We start from the raw sequence: 11,809 nt of genomic DNA, 5'->3' as shown, positions 1-11,809 counted from the left end.
ATTCACAGCGCAAAACTTTTGAAAATTAATCGGATTAACCTTTATCGATGGATAATGTGTAATGGCGACGGCAACGACCGTTATTGGGATTGCCGAGGTTGCATATAATTACATCACTAGCAAAATGAACGGATAATCTCGTCACAAATTAGAACTCATCAACATTCCACGTGCCCGCATAATATTATTACACGGTTATTAGATTGACTGTGAAGTTATTCTTAATATTTTTTTTATCCGATCCTCTACATGAAATTGTAGTGTGAATAGTAAAGTGTGCTCTGTAACTCGTACGACTTGGAGTGTTCGTCGTCGGCATTTGTTCATTAAGCGCACAAAAAACGAGGATAAGTTTGACGAAGGCGGTTCCGGGGTGTCAAGGGGTTGGTAGGGGCGTAAATATTGGTAGTGGTTTAGGCGCTTTCGGGCGTAGGTAAAAGATTGTGCTTCGGGCGACCGCCGCCGAGTGAACAGTAAAAATATTGTACACTCGGCCGGCGACAGCGGCACATGTTCAGTTAGTCGGCTCCGAAACGCGACCGCGTGGCCACGTGCTCTGCTCATCGTCGCCGTATCTTCTTGCCGACAGCAATACCTCAACACAGCCGTCTCGTAACTTCTAAGACTATGACGCCCAAATCGTTTTCGCACTATTCGTGAGCAACTCCTCCCGAAGTAGTAACCACATCGAGCACACTGAACACATTAAATATTGCACAAGTACGGACACATGGATTTCCAAAGCGCCATGGAGACCTTTGCGGAAGCTTGGGTGGCAGCCAATGCCAAAGGCACATTTACCTATCCTGCTATGAATGGTTTTCAGGTAGGACAGTTGAATATTTTAATCGACTTGGACATTTTAACTTACAAGTTTAATTGTATTGTTTATAACACACACTATACCTAATTGCGTATGAAATGAATAATTTTAAAATGGTGAAAAATTCTACAAACAAGGTTAAAATAAATAAAAATTTTTTTAGAAATTATTGCAATAAAAAAAATACAGAACAATGTGACATAAATCTAATTGATGAACAAATTTAAATATAATTATTAATATAAATGTAATTATACAAGGTGTTCAGTTTATCTTAACTCGCTCAATTACTTACAAAATAAATATAATTATGCGAATTATTTTTGTTACCTTTGTCTACACGTTTTTCTAAATTTATCAATCATGAAATAATACTATGTTCATTTATTATGTCTTACAAGAGTATTAAATTATTTTTTTTTAATCACCACATACACATTTAATTAGCTAAACAAAAGAAAATGGCTGGACCATAACAACTTTTGGACCAGTACTTAGGAAGTTATTCTCATTTTTATGCACAGGACAGAGAAGAAGGCCACTAAGAAATGTATAATGAAAAATAAAAATAATCATATAAGTTCTTCGCCTACAGTCTATATTTTAATATTCTAATAATTTCCGAAATACTGACCTAAAGGTTATTATTATTTTCTTACTTGGATCATTTTCTATTTTATATGCTAGTAAAATATGTATGTTTTTATTTGAAAAATACATTTGAAACTTTTATTAAGCATAAAGGATTAACCGAAAAAGTATTTAATGATTGATAATTCCAGAAATATACAACCAAAAAATATGCTTCGAGGTATTTTTTATTTTGTAATTGAGTAGTTTATAATAAACGGATCATGCTGTATGTCTTTATGTATTATTCGATACTATCAATTTTCTGACATTTATTAGGCAAAAAGTATAAGGTTTAAATGATTAAATTACTAAAACTCTAATTTCATGATTTAGAAATACATGCCTAAATATTTTCCATTCTCAATATTTTTATAAATACCCGTAATGTTCTACTCATCAAAGTAAAATAGGCGAGTTTTAGTGGGCCAATCCGAAGAGAACTGAAAAGTATAAGATCTTAATACCTTTCTAGAATAAAGCACATAGGTATAAATTTCACATGTAATTGAAATAACAAATAGCAACAAATTTAATTTAAAAAAAAATAAATTTTTTTGTTAAAACAATTTTTTACAATAATGTACACCGGTATTTTAATCGAATAAAATGAAAATAATGATAAAATGTTGAACAAAGCTTAATTATAAATTACACATTATTTTTATGAGAAAATATCAAAGTTAAAAAAAAATTAGAAATAAAGATTTATAAAATTAATGACGGTTTAAAAAATATTTTAATAAAATTTTTTAATTAATCAATTCATACAAATAGTGAGTTTGGGAAACATATTAATGTTTTTATTATGTTGTATATTACAGGTCGCGCTTTTTTTTTGGTACTAATATTGGTACTAAAAAAATATTAGACGGTATACAAAATTTTGTTATTCATTATAAAAGTTAAAATTGTCCAAATATTCAGGTTTTAATGCTTAGATATTCAGTATTTTAACAATCGAAATTACATTTTCTTCAATAGAAAAATATTTTACTTGAAAAGACGAATGGGCGATTTTATCTGTGATCTGGCGTAGTAATAATATTATTCAATACAAGAAAAATACATATTGTTATTATACTTAAAAAGAAATAATTATCAAACGAAAAATGTTTAATTAGAGCGTTTTGTAAAAAGCTCACGTTCAGATAATACAGAAGCAACAGATTACCCATAAAGCCAAGTTAATCGGCCTCCTCATAAGTCAAAGATAATAGCGAAGAAATTAAAAATGCACCTGCCCTATTCGAATACGGTTACAATTCCAACACGGGTTTGTTCGTTTAATGTGAATGTATTCATCTTAAACAATACAGTCATAAAAAAAAACTTTTAAACGAGCCAAAAAAAGATAATAGTTTTAAATGTTTTATTTGATTTTCAAGTGGTTCATTGGTTTACTTTTCTCGGCTAACGCGTATGGACTAAAATCTAACTCACAATCGATCTCATAATAATACCAAGTCAAAAACATAGATTTTTTTAACATATATTAACGTTCAACTTTGAAATTATCAATACAACAAAAATTATATAAAAACATTAAAGTGAATCATGATTGTTAAGTTAGCTTAATATTCTACTAAAATAAATAAATAAAGTTTGATTTTAACTGTGCTGTAAATAGTACAGCCATCTGTAATTTCAATTTGTCTTTTCATTTTATGCAATAAAACAATTTATCTCGAAAATTAGATTTTTTTTTATTTTCATTGATCTAGAAGTGTCAGAAATGTTTTTTCAATTTTTAGTTAACAAAAAAATTCGTTTAGTTAATAATTGTAACATAATTTTCGCCTTCCTCGTAATACATTTTTTTTACATGTTGTATAACAGTAAAAAAAATCTGACGGCCATAAAAACATGACTTATCAACACTAGTCATGATGTTGACGGTTAAGAAATTTAATGAAGATCTTAGTAGAGTAGCTTAAATATCTATATATTTAAGCTACTCTACTAAGATTTTATGTGTGTTTGGTGTATACTTAATAGATAGAAACGTGAATATATATGCACATAATCATTACTATTACACAGGTTTAATACTGAAGTTAAATATTAAAGTATTGGGAAATTCTTTAATGTCAAATCATCGGCTCTAGTTTTGTTATTTTTTCCTGATAAATAAAATTTGACTGGTCGTTTCTCGTTAGATACTAAAATTAACGACAACATTAATGCTCTAATTTCTGTTAAACTTCACTTAAAGATCAAAAATATTAATATCCTTAATGGAATTTTAAAGACATCAAATCTATTAGAAGATAATTGAAATTATCAAAGAAAACAGCACACGTGTTTCTTTGATCGCACTCGTCACTACTGCGGCCTATTGAGTTGTACTGTTTACATTACATGAAAAACTCCGGAAAAACCCCAAGCTCGTCTTTTGACAAAGCTCGAGGAAAAATCCCTACGATTTTCGCCTGAAAAGTTTATCAAAGACTGTATCACCACATTGAATAGGATTTAAAAGTGCCCATGTGTCTAATCTAAGAAGACATTTCAGTACGTTGGAAAAACATACTCGTACTATTCGAGGACGGGTTAGAACCGTAACGATTTTGTTTACCCATAGCAGTTATTCTAATAGGAAAATAATACATTGGAGAGCAGACACACATCCTCGTAAACAATGAGTGCGTCAAAAATCTAAGACGAATAATACCGATGATTCGTGTTTTTTGTGTTGACAGTAAAATAATATTCCATTTTTCCGTTTCCGGTCGACGCACAAGCGTTGCGCGAAAACCGCACTATTTCTCACGTACTTAGCGCCGAGTAAAACTTTAACAGTGTTTTATTATTACTAAACGTGTACCCTTTTCTTGGCGTGAAAAAGCACCGTGCCCCATAATTACAGCAATCGCGTGAATCTTCTTAGCGACAATTATACACTGACAATGGTTAACACTTTTCGGTCGGACGGTTTTTCACGGCGGATGCTCGTCGCGCACTCGAATAAACGCCAATTTTACCCAAATGCGTTTTACACGTCTTCTAATGCGATTATTGAAATCAAACGTTTGTGTGCGATATTTTCGTTTGATTTTTCTCAACAATGACATTTCAAATGTTTAGCCTCCCGAGGAAATTTCATCACCGTAATTGTTCGTTTCACGCACTGCGACGATCGCCCTCTAAGACGCAGTACTCACACGAACCACATTATTTGATTAACAAAGCGGTGCACGACGTATGTGTTTTTTACTGGCGTGTCGACGTTAGAGAGTATAATATGTGTTTAGGAGTTTTTTCTCATTTGGGCGGCGGCGGTGGAAATATGGGAAAACGTCATAAATTTCTTTTAATGCAGATAAGAATTTTCGCCGGTGAACTTTCTCGCGTGCATATAAATCAAAGTTGAGAGAACAAATAAAACGTTTCTCTTGATTACGAATTCACAGACCGCGACGCGCGTGCGGTCCGCCACCGAAATAAGATAAACTCGTCACCAAACCCCAAAATGCGCTTGTTACCCTCGTTTATAGCAACATAAATAATATATAGATGTATATTTTTTTGACCCCCGACGAGCACGGTTTATCATCTTGTTTTATTATTTTAACAAGCTGTATGATTTACGAACCAACCAAATACCACGTGATAACAGTGTACGAAAACGTACACAAAAACAGAACTTTACTATTGTGTCGTACAAAAACGCTATCATCGTAACACAATAATTCTGCGATTACAAAAAATAACATTTTTTTATTAATCTAATCGCTCGCGCTCCGGCCGTTAATCATAACGCATTCGAATAATAATATCGATATTACTTATTTATTTAAAAACTTAGATTACTTAAGTAAAAAAATCGAATATTCTGAAATCGAAAGTAATTAGAATAAATAAACAGTCGTTTTTATTCTGAAATCAATGTACTGTATTATTAACGCTTAAATTTTATTTGTTTTTTCGTGTGCAACATTAACATAGTTCTTATTATTTTAATGTATTTCCGTCTAATAAAGTCAATATCCAAAATTCAATTGACTCTAATACACGTCGAGACTAAGTAGTCTAGTGGTAATTTTAATTTAAACATAACACAAGTGTCTTAACCGTATTATGCAGAGTCTCGACACTGCACGGTAGTAACGCTATACCGTGTTTATTTTAGATATATATGTATACATTGAAATGGATGTATTTAGATTATTCAGTATTATTTTGTACAGATTGTAATACTAATGAGTAGAGTATTCCCTTAAAAATAGTTCGAGTGGTTTACAAAAAACAGATTGTTACACTATAAATATACGCAACAATAACTGAATACACAAGTATAAGATCACAATATTAAAGTTCCGACGCAGAGCACAGTTTTTTTAAGAACATGATTAGTATAGATTATCATTCAAGATAGAGACAGGTCGAATCTCAAGAAATCGCGTGTTTGTTAGACTCAAAAATCAACGTCGTAAACGGTATTGCTAAAAAAATCGTATCGGATGTGTATCGCGAGTACAAGTAGAGAATTAGGGTGCGAAAAATGTGTCCGTTGGGCGATTTATAAATAAATCGCCGTGAAGTAACGCCAATATACCGAAAAATGATAGCAGCCAAGAAAAAAGGTGTCATTGCGCTGTTTATTATTTGTTGCTGGGTGACGATGGCCGCTGGTTGAATGAGAGTATGCCAGTCCTGCAGAGGGTACTAATGGTAGTTACAGGAGATATTATTATTTATTTTCAGAGGTGTTAATAAATAAAAATACAATTTACGGTATTCGATTATTCCGTTTCAAAATCGGCTCTCCTATGGTTGGCTGATTCGGATCGGTCCACCATGATCTGCCAAACGAAATAATACCTCATAACGAGCGCAGCGAAAAAAATCGGCGAAGAGAAAGAAAAAAAAATACAAAATAAGAAAACGATCAGATAATAATAGCAACGGATGAAAAATACCGTCACACGGAGATCGGCATACAATGACAAATTAGAGTTTGGATATTTTTTTTTTCACCATCGCATCTTCTTCATAGCCGCAGTCGTCTTTTTCCGCGGACAAATGGACGGGGGCGGGTTGGGTGGTGTGCCGATTATTCGCGGTGTGTTTTGTGAGAAACTGTTGGCATCTCCGGGATACGGCTATGAATATTATACACTTATATATTTAATATTATTATTACACCAACAGAACGGAACAACGAGGTAATACGACAATAATATGCTTTTAGATTCTTCGGAAAGTATAATAAACCGCAACAAAGAACAGTAATAATCGCGGTACACGTTATTTGTTATTTCGCGAATATGCATCACTTAATTTTTCATAAACATTTTTACAAATATTTTGAAGTTTGGCAAATAAAATTATAGCTTTTAAGACATTCAATGGACACTTCGATTTGCCAGTTTTTGTAAACGCTGATGTTTTGTTTCCGTTCATATAGAACACCGCAATTGCCTAACATTTTTAATCAATAAAAAACATATTTTCCTAAGTCATTTAAAACAGATTATTCTGGTATAGTGAAAATTATTAGATATTATAATTACTTAAATAAATTGCTAAAATGTTTGTTTCTGAGTTATAAATACATAAGAGTTGATGCAGAATCAAATGTCTATACAAAATACCGAAGAGTGTTTATAAAACTTGATCATTTTGGGAACAATCATTCGTTACTGTAAAACTTTCATTAACATATTTTCTGTAATCTCGATATTTTGATAAACGTTTAGATATATGTCCAATGATTAGTTATTATTATTAAATGTACCATTCAATAAATTAAACAGCCAATTGATATTGACAAATAGTCTGTCGTGTAATTAAAATTAGTTACTATTCATATTATTTGATATCCCAACATTATGTCCCTATAGAATACTACAGTTCATTTCTCCGAAATTGGTAAATAAACAGTGTAATATTAATTAAACTCATTTTTCATGCCTTGACAACTACCTAAAAAAATTGTGTAACCAAAAGAATAACATATTACTTTTATGACGTACAATCACAAGTATGCACTTGACTTGTAATCATAAATATATTAGTGTTTCGATTCATTGTCAAAATAAATTATTCCTCGTGGTTTTTATTTATTTATTAATTAACAGGTACAGATTATTTTTCTTATCGCTCATACAATTTTAAATATAGTTCATAAAAACTGACAAAGATGTGGAACATAACGAAATGTAAATTATGATGAACAATGTTTGATTTATATTAATACTTTTTTATTTTAAAATTTTTCACTGAAATATGCAAAGAATAAAGTCGATGATATAAATTATTAATTGATTTCAATTCACTAATCGCTAATCAATTTAAGAGTAACATTTTTTTAATTGAAATTTGTAAAAGATAACATAGATGATTTAATATTCTTATACTAACAACGTACAAAAATCAAACAAAGAGTAAATAAATTTATTATTTAACTAATTATTTCACAATCACATTATGATAATACTACTAAGTTTAAAATATTGTGTCAAATGACAATCAAAGTTTCTTTATTATTAGGTTCAAATAAAACATTAAATATCTAATAAATTATTGTTCTTGTCCACATACTTTGCCAATGTAGAAACCTTGATTTGTATTTAATATTAGATTAAACTGAGTTGGTATAAGATTATGATTACAAATTATTTAACTCTAAATGTTGTTAACTTGAAGTAAACATTAATCCATTCACAGTTTACTTAAATCCTTATTAAGTGAATTTATTCAAAATTAAAATTTGTATTAGTAATCGGAAAAAAAGGAATACTTGATAAATGTATTATTATACAAATTATACAAACTTATCGTTATCGTATAACACAATAACTAACATTTAGTTGAAAAAATACGAAGAATAATGTGATGTTTTTGGACGTGATTCGTAAGGTAAATCCTTTCAAGAAAAAGATAAAAAGTAAATTAAATGAGACATCATTATTATTGGTCAATTGGGATACACAAAAACGTTCTCGATTGTACGCCAATTTAGCCGTGGGATTCGCTTTGAAACGTTTGAACGAGGAAGAGGAGAAAGAAAGGAAAAAATTATCTCGGAATACCAGCAGATAAACAATGACCGCTTTTCATCAAATCAGCGAAGCAAAAAAAAAACAAAAAGTATCTATCAGCCTACTATTTTTTCACAGGCTTCTATAAAATCTAACGGAAGGTAATAAAAAAAACCTATTATATCTGTGTGTAATACGCGTAGTGTGGGTGCTTTTTTGCTTCACGTGTAGTTCATTGAAAATGACAATTTGATTGTACGTGTACATTAGCCGGAGAATGTGTTTATTAGATTTTTCGCTAACGTGTGTGTGATTCACATGCGGCGATTCGATTCAGATTAAGCCATTGACAAGACACAAGCGTTCCATCGTCGTGGCGGACCATCTTTAGAGTTTGTCGTCTAAAATCTACACGCTAATTTTTGCATCACAAAAAATTATCCATCTGATAAATTGAAACGTCCAACGGAACAGAAAACTATATTTGAATAATCGTCATTGTTTCTGACTAACAGCATGTCCACATGTACGATACTCGCTTTTTTAGAAATGAAAGTCTTCGGTATTAAAACAAAAGGCCTATGGATTGGTTGTATTCAGACGTTGATCATATCCTAGTAAAATGTATATCATTATTTTACACAGATATATTTGCTCTAAATTGTGTATAGCGTGCAGATAAACAATTTCCATACGACACATACACATCACATAGTCCGCTGTAAAAACAATATGTTGTTTACGGTAATACATCAGCAATGTTCTATTACCATAAATGAACTCATAAAGTAAAATAACGACGAATATTTTTTTTGGTATACCACAAAATACGCTTTACTATCGGTACACAACGCAAATATATTATTCGTCTCACTACAATGTTGAATGATCGTTGTATTTGTTTTTTACGTAATAGTATAAATTCAAGTATGATTTATCTGCGGTTTAAGTACAACAATCGCTATAAACTAAAACAAACGGTACAAGTATACTTTACTCGCCGATTATTTTCGAAACAGATTTATTTTATGAAGATAGTGTGTTAATATAAATTCAACGGCCAAGTTGTTTGCCCTCCAAATGTTTTTCATTCGTCTAATTTGCTTTCATAAAACTTACATTGACCGTGTTTTTGTTTATTCGCTGGATTGAATTTTAATTATCATTAAATAATTTAGCGGTTACGGCTTGTTTCGATCCAGAAAATATCAATGAACACTTGAAACTGAGATATAAAGAGTATATATACAGTTTGCAAACGGTAACCCACTTAGCTGCTCATAAAAAATAATTCAAAACCATTTCAATAATTAACACTCTAATACATACCTCCACATTTTTTCGAGCGTCTAATTTTCTAATACAGTTTCTCTTGTCATGAGCACGTTGAACCTTTTATAATATAGGACATTCGTATTTCATCTGGTTTTGAAGTTTAAAAGCGATAGGATAATCAAGTCGATTGTAAAAAAATTGTTTATATTTTTGGTTTGTTTTACTATTGATTTTGATGCTCATATCGAACTAACCGTTAAGAATTAAAAAGTCTAGAATAACATTACTAATACATAAACAATTGATTTTAATTGTTATCTTTATTAAATAAATAATAATATAGATTTTTGGGGAGATTCAAAAACTATATAAAAAAAATAGAGTTTTTAGATTTCTCATCGAGTAACAAAAATGATCTCCATATCATTCGATTAATAGCATTAACAACTGAAAAACACTTTATAATGTAATTAATTTTTTAAATTTATGAAGTTATATAAAAAGAGACATGCTGTTATAATAGATGGACTATTATTATTAACGTTTATTGTACCAAATTGTTGCAATGTAACGGAATATCAATGAAAGACTCGTGATCTTCACAGCAATTCGCATCTTTTTTTTTTTATCGAAAAAAATATATCATAGTTATACTACGAGATATAAAACAGTCAATTATTTCTGAGGCGTTATTTTAACGCGATAATAATACTTAATGAACGGCGTGCAATGAGATACGGGAGGCGATTCCGGACTAAGGAGTGTGAAAAACGTTTCGGGCTGCTTTGGAAAAGACGTTTGGGTACAGTGAACTCAATTTTGGGATTGTCGTGCGAAATTGCATCTGCACCAAACATTGCGGTAAACAGACGTCGGTATGACGGCGACCGCAGGCGTGGCCAAGCAGACAGTCGACGGGCGCAGGCGGGGCGCATCTCTTGACGGTCGACCGATCCGGTTATCTTATTGGGCCGTGGAAAATCCACGGAAAAGTCGAAAACCAGTTTCCTATGAGAAATCCTGCCGAGGAAATCCCCCAGACTGCCTCCCGCAAATCCGTAGATCATACAAATCCATCCTGGAGACGGTGTGCCGTGTTCGGTTTTTTACACCCGCATAATTGCGATTATCGGTACTCGTTTTACATGCACCGACTAAGTACGCGGGAGTACAATCACCTCATTTCGGACTGGTAGCAAAATGCAAGTCATTGACACAGTGTAATGTATTTACTACTGTGTAAAAATCAAGTAAGACGCGGAGACATCAATGTGAATGATCGCGTTAGGTGGTTAGCAATACTTTTACCTAACACCTACCGCACATTCTATTAACACACTCCCAGCGCTGTTATTATTGCATTATGCAAATTTTTATATTCGCCGAAATCAACTTTTTGCACGGCTGTCACTACTCGCATTTTACATTTTATCATAGAAAATCCTTTGTCCCTATTAGTTGAATATCATTGGCCGATAAAATAATAATCGTATATTGAACAGATTTTCCCTTAAAAAATAATAAACCGATGTAACTGATTGATATTTAAGCGGAAATAGTTTCGCGAAAAAGAGAACCGCGTCAAATGATTGCGCAAAACCTGCCAAAGACTGTTATTTGTTATAGTTTGTGTAAATTTTCATGTGTTACGAATAACATTGTGATGTTCCTGTTTGTATCGAATCATAACTTACAGTTTATTTGTTTGAAATTTAACTGCTTTGTAACAATATAAATTCATTTTTAACATATTAAACAAGAAAAAATCATAACTTTTTACAATATATACCTGTATACAGACATACATAATATTAGGTTATTACTTTTAAAGTTTCGCTAATTTTCTTGACACATGAATATTTTTGAGTTAACATATAAACAACTATCATAAATTGTTCAATATTTAATACTCATTATCCGATAAGTAATAATAAATTAGGTATTCGGTATTAACCCATTTTTCTTAACATCATTAAGCGATCGATAGATGTCTTAACTATTTATTCGAACAAACCAAACTTATTGAGCACTTTTTATTACCTATAATACAAGGTAAAACTGTTTTAACTAGTTTTAATCAAACATGTTATACAAA

The 11,809-nt window shown here is 31.4% G+C and overlaps 1 protein-coding gene across 1 annotated transcript in view; it reads left to right on the top strand.

Moving 5' to 3' along the window:
* The first annotated feature begins 485 nt into the window (after positions 1 to 485).
* The window catches only part of LOC126903978 (homeobox protein dve-1), a 45,285-nt gene continuing 33,961 nt past the window's right edge, over positions 486 to 11,809 (top strand). The window contains exon 1 of the mRNA XM_050682588.1: positions 486 to 826. Coding sequence (XP_050538545.1) covers positions 731 to 826 — 96 coding nt within the window. The 5' untranslated portion in view covers positions 486 to 730. The remainder of the gene's footprint in view (positions 827 to 11,809) is intronic.

Source organism: Daktulosphaira vitifoliae, unplaced genomic scaffold (assembly GCF_025091365.1).
Source record: "Daktulosphaira vitifoliae isolate Bord-2020 unplaced genomic scaffold, ASM2509136v1 Scaffold_1, whole genome shotgun sequence".
Classification (NCBI taxonomy): domain Eukaryota; kingdom Metazoa; phylum Arthropoda; class Insecta; order Hemiptera; family Phylloxeridae; genus Daktulosphaira; species Daktulosphaira vitifoliae.
This window is presented reverse-complemented; position numbering and strand designations above follow the sequence as displayed.